This window comes from Cornus florida, unplaced genomic scaffold (assembly GCF_030987335.1).
Source record: "Cornus florida cultivar Cherokee Brave unplaced genomic scaffold, ASM3098733v1 CherokeeBrave_3.0.0_Hap2_Chr11, whole genome shotgun sequence".
NCBI classification, from domain to species: Eukaryota; Viridiplantae; Streptophyta; class Magnoliopsida; order Cornales; family Cornaceae; genus Cornus; species Cornus florida.
This window is the reverse complement of record NW_026775581.1, coordinates 20,272,681-20,292,411: the sequence shown is the minus strand read 5'-3', so window position 1 is coordinate 20,292,411 and position 19,731 is coordinate 20,272,681. Positions and strand designations below refer to the sequence as shown.

General features: G+C 35.2%; 2 protein-coding genes across 2 annotated transcripts; one reads left to right on the top strand and one right to left on the bottom strand.

The window, feature by feature from the left end:
* Positions 1-272: 272 nt before the first annotated feature.
* Positions 273-5,650, top strand: LOC132284101 (putative DNA glycosylase At3g47830). The gene is made up of 4 exons (XM_059786168.1): positions 273-720; positions 2,009-2,209; positions 5,066-5,122; positions 5,190-5,650. The coding sequence occupies exons 1-4, from the start codon at positions 289-291 to the stop codon at positions 5,460-5,462; spliced, it is 963 nt and encodes a 320-aa protein (XP_059642151.1). The 5' UTR covers positions 273-288; the 3' UTR covers positions 5,463-5,650.
* Positions 5,651-7,694: 2,044 nt separating this feature from the next.
* On the bottom strand, positions 7,695-9,115 carry LOC132284100 (peroxidase 41-like). The gene has a single exon (XM_059786167.1). It carries the CDS (start codon positions 8,920-8,922, stop codon positions 7,837-7,839), a length of 1,086 nt encoding a protein of 361 aa, XP_059642150.1. The 5' UTR covers positions 8,923-9,115; the 3' UTR covers positions 7,695-7,836.
* Positions 9,116-19,731: the final 10,616 nt, after the last annotated feature.

The window sequence follows — 19,731 nt, the reverse complement described above, 5'->3', positions numbered from 1 at the left end:
ACTTATTTTATTGATTATTTGATTAATAATTATATATATAAAAGTAAAGTTTTCTAATATAATATATTTCTTTATCTAATTAGTTTTTTATTTATTACATTTCAGTATGATCTATTAATTTAATAATAAGTTATATAAATAAATGATCTCAAATATTTTGTACGAGTATAATACGTAGTATAATATATATAGATTTATTTATTTATTAATAATTATTTTATTATTATTATTATTATTATTTGATAAAAGAAGATAAGCTGATACCCAAAAACATTCCAAAAGGCAAATATGCAGAAAAGCCGTAAAAGAAAGCCGTCTCACCTTCACCTCCAATCGTTGCCGCCGAGCAAATCTCCGGGCAAATCCGCACGGATCAACGGCTCCGGCGAAACTACCGACGAGCCATATCCATCTCATCCTCATCCCACCCCAGAAGAATGTCGATCCGTTCGAGACGACCTCTTGGCCCTCCACGGCTTCCCCGAACAATTCGCCAAGTACCGCAAACAGAGATCAAACCCTACTCCTCAATTTGGCTCTTCTTCCGAGAAATCAGAGCCGTTGGATGAAGAAATTGATGACGATGCTGGTGGTTCCTCTGGTTCCATGGAAAGTGTGTTGGACGGTCTAGTAAGCATTATACTCTCACAGAACACCACTGACGCTAACTCTCAAAGGGCTTTTGCTTCTCTCAAGTCTGATTTTCCCACTTGGGAGGATGTGAGTTTTTGCTGCTTTCTACATTGTTTGAGGCTTTCTTAGTGATTATTATTTTTTAATTGGTATTAACAATATGAATAAATTGGGCAGTTTTGAGTGTTTCTTATTTCATAGGTAGTAACAATGCAATAGGACCTCCCACCACACACCCCTAGCAATGTCTTCAAAAGTTCTCTTCGTATTAGTTGCATTTATTTTCATTTCATTTTTTTATTAGTCTCGTTGTGGAGCTCATCTGAAGAGTTCAACACCAACATCAATCCATCGAACATAGATTGATTCCGATGACTAGTGACTGAGTCTAAATCACTAGTATCAAAAGCAGATTCGTGAAGAGCGAAGTCTGTTGACGAGCGGATCGTGTGTCTGGAGATTGAGGAAAGTTTGGTGGATCAATCTGTGTTAAGAGGTAACCAGGGGCTTCTAGGGCTTTGCAAAACTATTAACCTTTGTTGTATTACTTCTTTTGCATAGTAGATTCGGTTTGCCTGGACTAGGTTCTCGGGTAATTTTTCCTATTGGATTTTTCAGGTAAAAATATTTGTGTCCATTTTTTACTGCTTTATTTGTTTATTGCATGATGGATTGAGTGGATTTTAATTTCTAGTCATAATTTAAATCAAAATTTATGTTAATTTCATTAAAATTCAAAAGGTAGTTAAGATTAACTAATCTAACCAACAAGACCTCTTCACCCCCTTCTAGATTTAGATTATGGACCTTGTGCGAAACTCTGTCAAAGGCTTGGGTTATAGTCTAACAAACTTTTAGAATGCTGTCTTGGGCTATTGTACCTCAACTTGGGTACATATTTAGCGTGCAGGTATGAATCCAAGCTTTTAACGCGTCAATTCCCAAAACATAAGGACATGGGGACATTGCTAAATATTCATACTATTTAATATTTTTTATTTATTGAAAAAAATAATAATGTGTTTATGTTACATAGTGTTCAATATAGACATTTTACTCTTTTTGAAGCAATAATATAACAAATTGAATTTTTATTTTATTTTATTTATTTATTTATGTTTTTGAGGTGGATGTTCAACCAAAAGAGTTTGATACATATTCCAAACGCGTGTCCAAGTATTGTGTTCGACACGGGTACTTCACCTATTTTTGAAGAATCCTTGTAATATAAGTATTTTTGACACATAATCCAAATCCATGTCCAAGTATTGTGTTTGACACGTGTACTTCACCTATTTTTGAATAATCCATGTAATATAAGTTATGGGTATCTCTGGGCCTGCACTTTAACTGGTTGCTTTTGTTTCTGGTCAAGGTTCTTGCTGCTGAATCAAAATGTATAGAGAATGCAATAAGATGTGGAGGATTAGCCCCAACTAAGGCCTCTTGTATTAAGAATATGTTGAGTTGCTTGCTTGAGAAGAAAGGCAAACTATGCTTGGAGTACTTGAGAGATTTATCCATTGATGAAATAAAGGTTGAGCTCTATCAGTTCAAAGGAATTGGGCCCAAAACGGTAATTCCTCTATAGTTCCTCTTTCTGTTCACCTATACATGGATTGATAACCTTTATTGAGAAAAGTTTAGAATGTTTTTAAATTTTATTTTTCTGGAAGTTAAAGATTGGAATGTTTTGATCTGTTGTATTAGATAACGCAGGAAAGTGTTGAGATTGTGGTATTTTGATTAGGCTATATATCAATGCTAATTTTAGTGGGTTATTCTTGTTTGATTCTAGATTGTTGTTCATCATGATGTTCCACCTGCTCAAAGGAGCATATGCATTACTCATAAGAAACATTAACTCATTGGCGTTAAGGGGGACCCAAATTCCCAACTCAGCTCTTGAAGGGTCCCCTTTTTTTTTTTCCTTGATAAATCTGACAGGGTCACGTGTCTTCATAAATCGAAAATTGGTGGAATTGTATTATTGTTCTAAAAAACTGGTAAGACTATCTTGTCTCAGAAACTAAAGATAAGGAAGATTAGGCCGGATGTTCATGCTATGTTTTCTGATAAATAGGTTGCTGGTTGCAAGAATACGTGAACCCAAAATTCTGATTTTTATTGTTAAGGTTTTATGGCAGCACTTCCTGACCTTCGTTCGCTTGTACATGCCATACAAAGATAGAGAGACTAAGGTTTTGTTCAGTCATTTGCATTTACACTAATTTTATCAGTTATCTTTAATAGAAGATGATAGTCTGGGATGTGAGTTTTCACTACAAATTTTTCCTTTGAAGGTGATGAGACGGTGACTGATTCACATACAACTTACCAGATTTGTGGTTGATAGTTTTACAGGGTTTAAATAATTAATCATTTTCTCTCTGTAAAGGGGGAAATGAAAGTGTTTCAGAACGCAATCTCTAAGAGATACTTACTCTAGCCACCCTTGATGTGGAACTTCTAACCACTTTGGCTGCATACCCTTATAAAACTGCCAGTATTGTCGAGTTCTATCTGATTCGAACAAGCGTAGAAGGTTGAATTGGTTATTGTTTCATGCACTTGTTCATTAAAGAAAAACAGGTCTCCAAAGCTGGCAGGGGAAGTTCCTGCCTTCCAAGGTGAGCTTGTGAAAGTATTTGCCTAATAAGTGACCAATATATTAGCATTTGTTGATATCTCTAAAATGTTTAATAATGCGTATTCAAGTCTTCAAGACCATGCTGAACTCAATTAACTTTGATCCCGACGACTTGAGGTTTCTTACATGGAAACTCCATCTCCAGTCCATCCTTGTAAATCAAATGCTCATTAATTCGGGCAGTCATGGACTCATGCCTTTTCTCACAGCCTCAACCCACATTTTTATAGCCTCTCTCTTCTTTTTGGCAGCATCAACTTGGATCAAGTTATATCTCTGTACGAATGCATTAGTTGGCCTACAAGCACATGGCCAAACTACTTCAGACGATATTATCTCACTTTATCTTTGTTTCTTACAGTTTCTAATTTCTCACAAATAGATTTTATTTCTTATTCTATCTATTCTTGTTATGTTACCACCTATCAAATCTTCCTCTTTCAGCTTTACACATTTTCTAGATGCATTTCTTACCTACCCTACATTCTATACCATACAACATACTTGGTCTGATATCTGTCTAGCAGCACTTACCTCAAGCCGAGCTGGAATTTTATGGTTACACATTACTCCAAAAACAACACTCCATCAACATTCTCAAGAATGGCCCCTTGTGGATAACTGAGCTCTTAGGTTTCTATTGGCCATATTAAAGACTTGCTACCTAGTGTGATTTGGATGACACCTTCTTGAGGCCTCAATTATGATCCACATGCGAACAAACAATGGCACGATATTCCAAAATTCTTTTGAATTTTTAAAGTTTAATAGCCTAATGGTGGATGCTTACATTGATCACACTTATGGAATTGTGGCAAGTAGTTTTTTCCTTAACAACTTCTGATTGACAGCCCTGTAAATGTAATGGAGGTAGATTCTACATGAGTATATAAAGTTATAAACAACAACCACAAGACGGTGTTATTTTATGTAACCCCCCCTCCCTTCGCTCTGATAAATAAATTATTTTTATATCATGAATGTAACTGTTAGTAAGAATCATATCCAAAAGAGAGCATCTTTGAACTTGCAAACTACTTTTGATTCTTGACACCCCTTATGATGGAGATTTTGTCTTCATTCACCTGTTACCTGCAAAAGCCTGTGATATTTTTTTGGTGTACTACATGTGAATATAGTAAAAATTGGAGTACCTTGAAAGACATTTCGGAGCAATGCCAAAAGGCTTATCCCCACTTTTGCTTTTTTAACATTTATGAATCACAGAACTATTAGTGAATACTTTTAACGTGTCTATATGTTTGTAAATTATTTTTTTTCCTAAATTATGTTTGTAGATTATTTACTGAGTACATATATTTTTTTTTACACAAAAATTGAAGATCAATAAGCTTATGCCGTGTGTGTCTAGGCTTTTCCTTCACTTCTCGTTGTTGGGGGCAAATCTTACATGTTTTTCTATGCAATGCGGCATGAAAATCAATAGAATTACTAACATCTAGTGATAAATATGTGTTGTCATTCTGGTTCATTAAACATTTAATAAGTTGCAATTTTTTATACTAGATATTATCAACCCTAAATGCTGTGGAAACTGCACAGTAGGGTTGTAACCTAAGGTCTACCTAAACTTGTGTAGAATTGTTGTAAAAGTCATATCTAATAGGAAGAAAAAGTGTGTCATCATCCATGCTCTCAAAATAAAATTTTAGCCGCATTTGCAATATATTTGTGTAGCCAAAATGATTGAATTTGGATTTATAATTTTTTGAGTTGAAATATCCACTGCCTTTGTTGTTGATATTTAAAAATGGATGGCAGGTGGCTTGTGTCTTGATGTTCCATCTTCAGCAAGATGATTTCCCAGTGGACACACATGTAAGTATAATATCCTTTAAACAGCTTTTACATGGTGGAAGTATTTAATAGTAAAGAATCTATACAGGTGTTTCAGATTGCAAAAGCTGTTGGTTGGGTACCTGCAGCGGCGGACACAAAAAAGACGTACTTACATCTCAACAGGCGGATCCCGAATGAACTAAAATTTGACCTGAACTGTCTTTTATTCACACATGGTAAGCTCTGTCAGAAATGCACCAAGAAAGGAGGTAACCAACCAAAAAAGGAATCTCGTGATAACTCTTGCCCTCTGCTAAATTACTGCAAAAATTCCAAGTTGGAATGCAATAATCAAAATTTTGATTCAGATTCTATCTGACTGCCTTTTTAAAGTTTAACTCTGATTTTTATTTCTTCTTTCTGGTTTGCCATGGCTTTTTTAGATCCCATTGCGTTTTGAAATTGTACAGATAATGGGAGAAAGCTCTCTGGTGGATAAGTATGCGATTTTGGGTTTTCTGATGTATATGAACCACCTCTAAATGAAAATCAGTCAATTATGACCAACCGATATCTCACCATTATGCATTTATCCCAAAGATATTTTGTATGATTCCACATTTTAGGACATTGTAAAATTTGGTCTTGCCTGCAAAAAAAAATATGCTTTAGGTTAGCAGGAAGATAACAAAAATTGGGTTGATTAAGTGAGTGAAAGCTGTTGCTGGAAATAGTCATGGAATAACAGGGTACATTAATTGTTTCTGATTTCAGTAGTTTCAAAATATGTGGTTAAATGAGCCGACTAGAACACATGGCCGCTGCATTAGCTTTGTTAGCTTATTCAAAAGTAGAACCATTTACCCATAAATTTGTCTTTTTGGGTGCTAAATATTTTGTATGAATAGGCTAAAAGATATGCTCATATCTCACTAATGACCCTCGCAAGAAAATAAGCTTGTCTTAGTATCCGCTTCTGAATTCCTTTGTTCCTAGTTCTGAGGTTTACAGTTTTGTGTCTTGTAAAAGTGAATGTACCCCAACTAGTGGATTTAGGTTTTTTGATAGCAATATGTAGGCGCCCACTGGATTATTTAGAAGATGTAGAATGTAAAACTTTCCAGCAAGTACAGTTGAAAACGTATGTTCAAAGTTGGTGCCATCCGTCTGGCCAGCATTGCTGCCTGCATTTGACCTTTAGTATAACCTTAATTTCTTCTCTTTTCTTTTCATGGCTATTCTTTTTGATAACCAATTTTCTACATTTTAAAATACCTAACTGTATCTATGACATTAACTGAGGATGTTCTATTACCATAGATATACTTGTTGTGGAAAGTTTAATTCATACTATGGTAATTGTGGAATAGTTCCAAACCTGTTGGATTTTTTCCACCCTCATTTCTTCATAAGATTCTTTTGTTACTTGTATGCTGTTTACAATATTATGATAATGCTTTTTGGTGTAAATTGTATCGATGAGGCCTGTGAGTTTCCTATAAATGGAAGGCAAAACATAGTAGGTTATATCCTAAACTTAACATGATCCGAGATACATGGGAAATGATTCAGTATGCCATGACATTGCTGCATATGACCTTTCAGCTAGAAATCCCGGTGATGATGGCTTGTATTGCAGCATCTAAATTGAGGGGAAAAAGGCTTAGGGTCTTGGACTTTATGATAGATCTCGATGTGAAGGACATAGTGTAAGTTCCCTGGATACAGTTATGTCTATGGTGGAGAAAACTGTTGAGAAGAAGAGTTCGAGACAATAGTGCAATTCAGAATAAGTTTGAGTGTCACTTTTAACTCTAGAAGTTTGGGATTCTTAGGCTATGGGGGTAATCAAAATGCCCATGGAAGGGAGAGGCTAGGGAAGGAAAGAATGCAACTCCATGAAACTGTTTAAAAGAAAGTCGAGATGTATAACTCTCTGTTTACCCTACATGCCATTTTCAAGTTTCTGGTCAATTTGGAGATGAATAGATTCAGATTTGGGACAATTTTGAGACATTAGTATATTTAGGTAGTCTAAGATCTTTCTGCTCATAATTTCTGTATTCAGATACGCTATATTTAAAATGAGAGAGGGATATAAAACTAAAAAATAGATTAATTATTGAATAAATGATGCATCATGTAGTGTATTGGGTGCGTAAGGAGATTATGGAGGACTGTGGAAGTTGGAAAGATGTTTAAGGCAGCAAAACCGGTGGTTGTGTGCACAAGTTAACACTATAAGAATAGGTTGGGCAGAGAAAGCAGAAGGTGGTGATTGTTGCAGATTGAGAGGTTGCAAGAGAAGGCCAAGTTCATTTTGTTCCTATGGTAATGTTAGAAATATAGTGTTGGTTTATGGTTGTCTTAGAAAAGATTAAAAAACATTCAAATGTTTTTTATTTTTATCCATTCAATTCTTCTACTCACCCTTAATTCCATAGGTCAATGTTTAAACATTTTAAAGTCATATAGGAGTAAAAAATTGACAGAACTCAAATTTGAACGGTTTTACTCAGCTATATATATACACGTATATAACAATAATAATAACTATAATAGGAATATATTCATGCATTATTTCATGACCATGATAAATAAATCAACATCCTTAGATGAATAACTCAGTGGAATCATCTCTCCACCAGAAGATTGAAAACAAATATTACAAAATTAAAGTTCTCTCTCTCTCCTAACATATCCATATCCATATCCATATCCATGGTCTTTGAAACCGTATTACATTCAGTGTCTTATTTGCTATTGAACTTATCACATCTGTGCCTCACCTCTCCATCATTACCAGTCTTCACTCCCAAGAGACTAACCTTCTCAATTGCCTTGGTAAATGCTTGGAAGAATGCATGCTGGTCGGCAGCGTATCGTTCCACCAGCGGCTTTGTCCTTGGATCGGTAAAAAGCAAGTGGTCTGAAGCTAGAACCCCTCCGCCTTTAAGCAAGTTCTTGAAGATATTGTTATCGAACGTGCTCGGTGACATAGGGTCGAGGAAAGCGCACATGGCTGGATTTTTCTCGTACCCACGGCAAGTGTTTCTTAACTGGTCAGCGAAGTTACGGTTGAGGCCCGGGTCAACTTCCGACGTCTGGCTGAAGTTAAAGATCCTGTTGCTGAATTCCTTACAGTGGGCGAAGCCGATGGTGTGTCCACCACCTACTAGTGTCACCATTTCTTCGACGCTGAAGCCCTTGCCACCGAATCTCTTGATCATTTCATCCATGGAATGGTTTGCCTTAGATAGGTTTGGTTCGACACGTGAAGCTTCCGACACGAGGCTGTCCTTTCGACCTAATAGGACGTTGTAGAATGGACCACCGACCATCTTGACGAGGTTACGAGTTGCCATTGCGAGGATATCAGCACAGGAGACAATCCCGGGGCATGCGAGTTCAAGAGCGGTCTTGATGCGGGTGACTATGTCGAAAGCATCCCCAGCAAGGGACTCGTTCATTTCAGCGTCTCTCTCGGCCTTGTTGGTGTGAGTAGAACCAACTAGGATGGAGGCATCACACCCATCGACAATGCAGTCGTGGAAGAACACGCGGAGGATGGCTGCGGCGGTGGAAGGGTTGGTGCTTTGCTTGGTGGTGATTTGTTCAGTTACTATTTGTTCGAACTTAGGACATGTTTTTGCATAGTAATCAAGGGAGAGCAGGGCTGGTGAACCAGGCGCAACCGGCGCGACTGCCGGTGTACCGGGCACGACCGGGCCTTGTGGACCTAATACCGGTGCCGGGGCTTGTGGACCGACTGGTGCCTGGGAACGAGCAACATATGAGAGAGATAAAAGGAATAGAATGAAAATTAAAGGGAAATCCATGGTTAGGGAGGGAGAGAGAAAGAGGTGCTCCCGGGGAGAAGGGCTTGCTTCCTCACACAGGATGTTGTAGAGGAGAGGAAGCAGATTTTTGGATGTGAAACAAATGCTAAGTATGAACAAAATGAAGTTGGAGTGGTTGGGGTGTTGTGGAGGGGAGAAGTTTTAGGAGTGTGTTGTTATGTCTAGAGAGAGAGAACTGGAATGCTGTGGAGGGGAAGGGTTTTAGGAGAAGCTTGCTATATTTATTGAGAGAGAGAGAGAGAGCTGGGATGCTGTGGAGAAGAGAGGTTTTAGGCGGAGGTTGCTATATTTATTGTGTGCATGTGTGTGTGTGAGAGAGAGAGAGAGCTGCATTTTGTCTCTTCTTTCTTATTAAAAACTTTTAAAATATTTTTTTATCTTTTATGAAAATGATGACCGTGAAGATCTAACAAGTTTTTGGTAAAATTAAAACTAAAGTAATAATTGATAAATGGTAAATTAGATGAATGTTAATGGCACCTTAAGGGGTTTGTAAATTTTAATTTTCTTCGTTAAAGTTTAGATTTTTTTGTTCAAAAATAATTACCATGTCAAGTAATTTTTGTTGCATAAGAAAACAAAACAGAAAGCAAAGAGGGCAGAGCAAACAGAGAACGGGAGAGAAACCCAATCCAAAGATAGCATCCTTGCTCACTACATGAGCCACCTGATTGCAAGATCTTGGAACCTAGTTCAAAAAGAAACCAGGTTTCAGAGACTTATAACAAGAGATATCTTCAACAATCACTTTCATAGACTCCTCTGAGACCACCGGGCTTGTGAGTGTCCTCATCTGTCTAAAAGTGAGAAAGCTTCTCTTTATCATGAGAAGAAATAGAGTGCAAGAAGATTGAGGCGATTCTGATCATATTATTATCTGCATCATGCAATACAAAACCCCCCACCAGATTCTTTTCTCACTAACTCGTATGCATCATCAACCATCAGTTTCAGGCGGGTTCCAAGACGAGCTGACACTCCCATCACCAGGACTTTGTGGGTTACCTCTACGCTTTAGATTATGCTTAACCGGATTTTTTTTTTCATGGAGGACTCGAGGGCTTGATCCTCCATATATCACGCCAACTCTGATTTATTTGCATGGCCTAACTGCAACTTTCATCTTGTTGGGTATTATCTCCCCCATTATGTTAATTGCAATAGAATGTAGAGTTAATTGCACGGACACCTCTTAAGGTATTGGTCAATGCCATTAAGAGGTTTTTTTCGACATGACAAGTCTATGACGTTTCAAATGTCATATTTGCCATTAATTTTTTAATTTAATTAATTCATAAAATATCACCCTTTTTAATTGACAAAACTACCATTCCACACGCTTCTGATATGTCTGCAACCACTCCATCTCTTTTTTCCTCTCACTTCCATCCGATCATTGCACTGGCATCACCCAAATTGGTCCAAATGAATCATCTTTTGCTCCAATATTACCACTTGCTTCTTATCAATAAAAAGTCATAATTACATGGTGCCGAGATCACAGCCGGTGATGCCAAGTATGTAGACACCCCTAAAATTGACGAAAATTTGTTCATATTTAGGCGGAGATGAACTCATATGGTTTGAATGGGACGTGGAGCGAGCACCATAAAGTAGCAGAGCCGGTGGTGGGATTTCCTGACCAGGTGAGCACATTTGCGGTGGATGTGTGAGGCTTCTTCACATGAGTGTCATCGGAGAGACCGATCCAATACTGAAATGTTATACTCGAGCATAGCTCTTTTGTATCTTTACTTTATTGTTGCTTCGACAAATTCATATGGGTTGGGCGGGAAACCCAATTGAGAGGGGCGGTTAGGGCAACTCCCCAGAATTTGGAGTAAAACGTGGTGGCGTGATGGTGTTGGGTTTATTTATTTATTTATTTTTGTTTTGGTGGTGTCTAGGGTTGCCATGGTTGTTTTCAATTTTTTTTTTCCTATTATTGTGGTGGTGCTTGTGGTAGAGTTGTCTGGGTGTAGTTGTAGTTGTTATGGTTATGGTGATGTCTAGGTTATTTTGGTGTTTCAATTTTATTTTTTTCGGTGTGGCTTGGGTGGCGGTGATTGTTATGTATGGTGTAGTGGCGGTGGCAGTTTTGTTGTGGTGGCGTAAATTAGTATTAAGATAGAAATGTGAATTAATGCAATTGCCCAAATAATGGTTCAATTTGGTATTAAAATTAGTTAGGAAGGGCATTATTAAGGTCATTTCAAAATTAAAAAGTAATTATTGACTTGTGAAATGGCATTTAAGGGTTTTTTTTTTTTTTTTCTTCTTCTTCTAGTAGTCACACACACTTGTCTCCATCGAGACTCGAACCTTTAACTTTCCGTTGGAAGATAATAATCTAGTATCGCTAGGCCACTGATCCATTTGTTATATTACCGTTACTTCAAAGAGTGTCGGTAGAATATAATAGAATCAAAAGATTTTCATAAAAAGTGTTAGTGCAATTGGCCCTAGAATATAATAGAATCCAAAGATGTCCAAAAAAAAAAAAAAAAAAAAGTTATGCGAGTGTGATGTGAACCCACCACGTGACATCCTACCATTATATGGTGGGGGGTACACATCCCACTCACTCCATCTGTACGGCATTCCCTGAATTCCATAGCAACCGAATTAAGTATGACTTGAATTGGGCTAAGCCTCTTGTTATTGGGTGTGCTTTAAGTAGGCCTAATCCATACCAATTCCAAGTTTGTCCAGTTTCATGAAATTTTTGGGCTTCTATTTATCTTTAGCAATCAACACCATTTATTTGTGTCAATAATAATAATTTTTATTTATTTATTTATTTATTTTTTTTTCGCACACCCACTTTGCTCCTTTGAATATTTGAATGCTCACCATCCATTTTGAAAGATAGATGAGATATCACTAAGCCTCATTCAATAATGCTTGGTTATTGTCCAACTTTATGGTGATTAATTTCATTTTGAGTCCTCATTTCTTGAATGAGATGAGTGATTATGAGACACGTGTTATTTGACGTATGAATGAGGCGTTACAACCATCACAGTGTCAAAATAGGATGCTCGACCCCTTATTTCCTTTTAAAAAGTAAAAGGCCTGATATTGATAAATTCGAAATGCTTATTGGAACCTACAGTAAATTCCTTTTAGATATCCCCATTATGTTACAGTGCATTGATTGAGAAGAAGTTAAACATCTCTTGTTTGCTAGTACATTGCACAATAACATGTCAAATACAGCTTTGTACCATCCATACATGTGATGTATACATACACGCCATATATATTCATTTCTATAAACACACGAGTCTATTGATATTCGATTACGGCCAATTTGAGGTTCAAATGGTCTAGCCCAATTTATGAATTTGGGTCCCACCCACATTGTCTCACTGATTCAGTGTACAACACCAGACTGGACCATCCAAGAAGTGGACAAGGAAAGAAGCCCACGGCCCATGAACAGTACGTGAAGGTCTGTCGTCCCACCTATACATGAATCATGTGGCCCAGAAACACTTGGCGGCAATTGTCAAAATCCATGACCAAAAAGTCCACATACATTGATGATGATGACGACATTGCGAATATTTTCTCGGGTGCTGCAAGGTTGGAGATTCTTTTCGATGAAAAAATGGATGGAGGAGATGCCTCTTATTTTTTTTGTTTGGTTAAATAGATTGGATAGTGAAAATGGTGAATGAAATAAATTTTTTTCTAGGTTGGAAGGAATGAAAATAGAGTTTTCATATATTTTTGGGTAAATTGTAATAAACCCCCCTCAACTATACCCTAATGAGCAAAAAACCTCCTTAAATTTGTAAAGTAGCATAAAACCCCCTTGAAGTATGTTGTTTGGTTGCACTTCACCCAATCCGGCAACCGGTTGATGGATTTCTAACATATGGCTGGCATGTGATAGCCCATATTTCTCAAAATGACCATAGAGCCCTTATGGAATGTAAAAGACCATAATACCTTTTAAATACATTTGGACCCAACTAGTATCCAAGCAAGCCCTAACATTTTGTCCTCCTTCCTCATCGATGTGTGGAGTAGATCTCTATCTACCTATATATATGTATACATCTATATATATATATATATATATATATATATATATATATTGTTTAATGGAAACTTTCTCTCTCTCTCTCTATATATATATATAGGTTGTGTGCACATGCCCGTCCATATTCATGGCAAGTTTTCATCTAGAAGATGAGAAATTCGATTTCAACAATAACAGAACTGATTCTCAACCCCAATCACAAGCAAACCCAATCGCAAATTTTAACCCCAATCACAAGCAAACCCAATCGCAAAGAACTGATTTGCAAAACGCAACCACCGCCGCATTTCTTCCTTAAGGCTGAGCCCTCACCGGTCCATCACCGCCGCTGCACCACTCGCCATCCACACAGCCGACATCATCTAAAGCCGAAACCGCCGAGGCTGTCTTCATCCTCTCCACCGTCCAAAGCCTCCTTGCTCACCGTGAGTTCGGTCGTCGTTTAATCCCTCCAAGCTCGCCACCGCGAGTCGTTCATGGCTGAGTTAGCCGAGCCTTCACCTGCCACGCCGTCACAGTCAGGCCATCTCCACCTCACCGTCACAGCCAGCCCATCTCCACCTCGCCGTCATAGTCAGCCTGTCTCCATCAAGCCACCACAGCCAAGCTCGTCACCGCCTTGCCCGCCGTTCTGTCAATTGCCGGTTTCGTCATTGCCTTTTCAATTTGGGGGTTCATCGCGTTTCAATTTGCAGCTTGGACAGGGACGAATTAGAGAGAGAGGGTATTAAGAAGTGACCCAGTTGAGGATAAAGAAAAGAAAAGGAAAAATAATAATAAAGTCATCAGCCAATAGGCTGCTGACACGTGTCCTCCATGTATTCTATTTTCCTCATTGTGATGTGGCACTGTTTTATGGAGGGGTAAATTAGACTTTTTAAATTTTCGGTAGCTAGAAATGACCTGAAGAACACTCTCTGTCCTAAGACTACACCAAGACCATAGTTGAGGGGGGTTTTTTGTAGTTGAGGGGGGTTAGTTGCACTTAGGGTGTAGTTGAGGGGGGTTAGTTGCACTTAGGGTATAGTTGAAGGGGGTTTATTGCACTTTACCCTATATTTTTTACCAATATACTATCGCTGTATAAAATAATAAAAGATAGATATTCATTTGAATTTTTTTAAAAAGGTTAAAATTGAAAATTGTATGTATAGATAATTATTCATTTTGTCACTCATTTCATCCCTAAAATTGGGCGAATAGAAAAACAAGAAGAAAGGATGAATACTTCCTTCCTCCTTACTTCCTACCTCTAACCAAATACGAAAAGTTTCATTCATCTCCTTTCAAAGGGACGGACCTGAATCCATGCTGGGGGCAATTGCCCAACCCCCCTTAGATTTTCTTTTTTACTAATATACATTACTATTTTTTTCTTTTTCTATTATATACCGACAACACATATGAAGAAATTGACATGACTTTTCATATTTACAAATATGTTGAAAGAAAAGAATAAATTTAGAATTATTTTATTACTCTAATATTTATATTTCTAAATCTACACTTTTCTTTCAACAAAATTTCATGAATTTAAATAAATAAAATAATTCTAACTAAAAAATTTAACATTAGGGACTTCCTCTACTGGACTTAAATCATTATGGATAATTTTTAAAACTCCAGCTTAGAGGTGTCCATGTCCCCCTTTATTAATAGAGCTCAAATTATGTACTAAAGGATGAAAATCTCAAAATATAAATAGTATATACTATATTTTATCTTTAAATACTCAATAAAAATTCACCAAGTTTGATCCCAAGAACAAAAAAACAAAACGGATAACAGTGATGGAACGTAACATAGCACATGACTGACATGAGGTGTGGACTTGTGATGGCCCGCAAACATTAGCACCATTGGCAATACTCATCATAAGCATGTGGGGGTGTTAAGGAATAACATTAATGATATGTTTGCCCGGTGGGAAGGATTGAAAAGATCGAAACAAAATATTAGGTCATGGGTTAAGACTGATTTTAATCGTATATGGAAAGAAAAAAATATATAGAAACACTCGGGTGGGACTTATTTTCAAATAAAAGCCAGCAAACGTCAGTGCACAACTTTGGGACATCTGCCTAATTCATTATACACTGGGAGTATATTGTTTATGCGATGTGTATTTTGAACAGTTGATTGATAATGGCCAATTTGAAATTCAAACTAGTTATCCCAATCATACAATTTGGGACCCACATTGGAGCTTTTGTTTTTTGTACCACACATGAGTGGCTGGTAGACCATCCCATACCTATGATGTGGACAAAAAAGCAAGACGTGTCAACCTCGTCGCCGTATATCCACACACGTGAAATAAAGTCAGGTATCATCAATCAAGAGGCTCCACGTCCTAGTACGAGAAGGTATGCATGTGGTGTTGTCCAATCCAATTCAAACATCGCTTTTGAGCGGTAGTAATTTTTAAGTGGGCATGTAAAATATATTCCTTCAAAAATTGTTAAATTATTTTTTTAAATTTTAAATAATTAAAAATATATATAAAAAGATATAAAATATATTGTTTGAAAAAAAAAAAAAACAATTATTTTAGGACAAACAAAAAAGAAAAACATGACATTTATATTGAGACGAGGGACTATTTTAAAATAAGAATAGTGATAATTGTACCGATTTATTGTGGTGAATTAATTTTGTTTGATTATTTATGCATAATATAAATAAGTAAAAGATTCTCATTTTTTTATTTGTTGCCTAAATAATCAATTAAAAGATATAGGTTTGACAATTCAATATAATAAATCGATATAAGTTTCATTTTTCTAAACATAAATGTATGGCACGGATCAAGAAATTAATATGTGAATAAATATATTAATTTTATTTTAAAATTATATTTTTATTTGTGTGCCAGTTTTTGATTGATCGAATTACATATTTTTGGACTAAGTAATAATTTCTAATAGAATATTTCTTTTATCGAAACTTTTGTCCCAAATTAAATGCTCCTTTTCACAAGTTTAACTTTTTTAAATAATGAATTTTAGTATTTTTTATTGTATTGGTAGTGAATTAATTACCAAATCTATCTGTGGTGGATCCACATAGTAGTGATTTATTTTTTTCAATACAAGAACGTTAAATTGGTAATGTTATAAAAAAAATATTATTTTGACTTTTCAAATAAGACATTTATTTTGTGATAGGCTAAAATAGAAAAAGTGAATATTTATTTTAGGACGAGAGATTATTTTTGTATCAATGATAGAAATATAACCCATGTGACCTATTTAATAAATCGTTTAAGTGTTTAAATTTTTTATTTTTTTTTGGTTTAAGTGTTTAATTGAAGTTGGTTATTATTAAGATCCTTTTTAATACGAACATGTAGTCTATGTGGTAGCAAACTATTTGTTTAAAAAGAACAGATATGTATGAAAAGAAAAAGAAAAGGCAAATACATTACTATAGACTATAGTCGGTGGGATTGATGCACATTGAGTATGCGCTTTTATTTATCACCGAGGTTAACTTAGGCTCTCAAAATACTATAGTAGTACGTTTTTTTTAAGGCTGATCTGTTAAGCAGGTAAAGATATTAATTTTTTATTTTATTTTATTTTTATTTTTTCAAAAAGTACATTCCCAAACATTCTTGTTTACATTTTATTTTCTCTTAGTAAAAGGAAGTTTCCTGTATGAAACAAAAAATCACCTATTTCATGGTAGATTTGTCCATTGATTCTAATGGTTCTAACCTTTTTGACTACTAATGGCTCTAACCAAACTATACTCACACGTGATTATTGTGGTCCTCTATCAATGATGGTGACGAGATTATTACAATTCATTTGGTAGGAGGTAAGGATAAGGGACATAAGCTCTTTTAGAACGGTTATAGGAGTGATTAAATAATTTTGAGACAAATATAGAGGTTAAGATTGAAAATATGCATGATTATGGGACGAGAATGAGAAAAGATCACCCCACCCGTTTATAATGATAAATTACAATTGTATCCTTATATTTTATTTTATGTTCAATAATATTATGTATATATTAAGTAAATCCTAATTTATTGAAGTCCAATCCTCATATATCCTTTTGTATTATTATTATTTGATAACTTCTATATATTATTTTAATGTTCATACAATAATATTACGTCTCAAAGATCCAATCGAGAAGTCGAAACTTGCTTATATTTGCATAAAAGAAAAAAGAAAAAAGTATTATCATAGTTGAAAAATTATTTTATTATATTTTTAATTTTCACACGAATCTGGTAATTCTCGGATATTTCTCAGTTACGAAACACATATACTTCTACATGAGTGACGTACCCATATTGTGTCTGTATCGGATACTGTATCGAATACTGACACTCTTTGAATACTCACGGATATGTGTTCAATACTTCTTAAACGTGTCAATAATTTTAAAATATATATTCTATTTCTCACACGTATCTGATACTCGTGGATACTAGTGGATACATGTTTAATATTTCTTAAATGTATTCATAATATATATATATATAGTCCCGTTTAGTTGCTCCCTAGTGTGCAGGAACATATACGCGATTTCTATTTTAGTCGTTGGGTTTCATCCAATGACTGAAATTGAAAACAATTAAATAAAATAAAACACTCAGAATAAACATTTAAGGTAATACAATCAAAGACCATTTTTTATTTTTACTGATTTAGAAAGTTATCCATTTTTTTTTTTTTTTTTCATTGCAATTTTTATTCTAACTTTTTACATTAGTTTATTTTTTTATTATTGTTAGAGAGAATAATATACAATAATCTCGTTCCTTTCTTTTGAATGTCCTGCCAAATTTTTTTTATTCTGCTATAATAAATTTGATATTATTCTATTTAATCATATGGATTATATTTTTGTATTAAAATGATACTTTTACAATGGTTTTACGTATTAGAAGTAAATTCTTTTGATGGTCTTTCTTTTTCTTCTTCTTCATTTTTTCTACTACCCCTTGGCAATATTTGAAGAAAATCTAAGAATTATTTTATATCATCAGTTGTGATGATAACTCCCAAAATTTTTTTGTCTTCTTTCTTTCATTGTTAATATTAACTTGGAAAAAAAACCTTAACAATTGGAGAAACAAATTGATTACACAATGATACGAATTAAAAAAAATGTCTCCCATGTGAAGCTATTCATAGTCATGCATCGAGAAAAGAGTATGTTGTGTGAGATAGTAACCTCTGCGAGAAATTTACCCGAGTATATAGTAACAAAACTTGCACTGTTTGAAGAGAAACTTTTTCACCAGAACATGAATTATAAAGAAAAGAGCTAGAATTTTTTTTTTTTTTTTTTTTTTTTGTACGAATAGAAGGAATTCATGATTTTAGTGGAAGTATTTATTTATTTCATTATTAATACCTCCTTAATATAAGGTATTTTATTTTATTTAAAACACTCAAATTGAGTGGTTTTGGAATCTTAAAAAACCAGAAACAATTAAAATAGTTGTTTTCAATTTCAATCATTGGATGAAATCCAATAACTGAAATAGAAGTCGCGTATATTGCTTCTTGCACACCAGGAAGCAACTGAACGGGACTGTATATATATATATATATATTTTTCACAAGTATCCGATACTTTTCAGATACACCTCAGTTAGGAAGTATGGATACTTTTACATGAGTGACGTGCCAGTATTATGTTTGTAGCGGATACCGACATGCTTCAGATACTCGCGGATACATATTTGATGCTTCCTAAACGTATCCATAATTTTAAAAGTATATATATTTTTATTTCTCACACGTATCTAATATTTTTTGGATGCTTCTTGTATACTTAAAAACACATCTTTAATAAGTTTTGAATATTAAAATATAACTTTTAGAACAACAATATTATAATATAAATTGTTAAGAAAAAAAAAATGTATAATTGTTAAGAAAAGTTCAAATTTTATTTTAAAAAGAAGTATTGAGATATGTATATAATAATTTATTTTAAAAGTAAGTATTGATATATATTCCTATGTTATATTTAATTACTTCTTTATTTAAAGCATATTAATGATTGCATTTAGATTCATAATTATGGGGGGAAATAATCTCTCAGTCCAATTATAATTGGCCACATCATCCAGTATATTTGTTATGGCATTTCCATTGGGCCGCCCGATTATGAAAGCCCAACAAAGTAGGGAAGGGTTTAATCTTGTCAGTAAGATAGCCCAATTTTATGTCTTCAGCCCAATCTGAAGAAAGCCATGAAGGAGGTCCGTCTGTTTGGGTTTATCAATCACGCAAATTGCAATTATGGGAGCAATTATAGGAGAAGTCTTATATGGAAGAATTGTAGAAGGAAACTATCACCTATGGAAGATTCGTGGGGGGCAAGCAACGCGAGTCCAACCCTAATTCTTCCACCAAAACTTGTATAGATAGAGGCATAGACCTTCAATAAAGGATATACATTGAAACCTCAATCTCTTGTTTGCATTATTGTTATTTTCTTTGAGTGTGTTGTTCTTATTCTTCGACTTTATATAGTTGATGAATTTTTGCACTTACACTTTGGCAGTCTATGGGAAACATATAGAAATATACCCGCACGAGTGATTACTGATTTTGTATGCGACTCCGTTCTAGGATGTCGATTGGAGAAGCCGCACCTAATCAACATATGGAGTTGATGCAGAAGATGCGTGAAAAGTTCATATAACAGTTCGAGACGCTCTCGCAGGCGAACGAGGCCAGCACGACTCAGATTACGCTACT

What these genes read in the sequence shown, in the direction of transcription:
- LOC132284101 (XM_059786168.1), top strand. Translation starts at nt 289, where the DNA reads ATGCAGAAAAGCCGTAAAAGAAAGCCGTCTCACCTTCACCTCCAATCG. An exon ending in ATTTTCCCACTTGGGAGGAT is followed by an intron (nt 721 to 2,008) that starts GTGAGTTTTTGC and finishes TTTCTGGTCAAG; the next exon opens with GTTCTTGCTGCTGAATCAAA. An exon ending in ATTTCCCAGTGGACACACAT is followed by an intron (nt 5,123 to 5,189) that starts GTAAGTATAATA and finishes GAATCTATACAG; the next exon opens with GTGTTTCAGATTGCAAAAGC.
- LOC132284100 (XM_059786167.1), bottom strand. Translation starts at nt 8,922, where the DNA reads ATGGATTTCCCTTTAATTTTCATTCTATTCCTTTTATCTCTCTCATAT.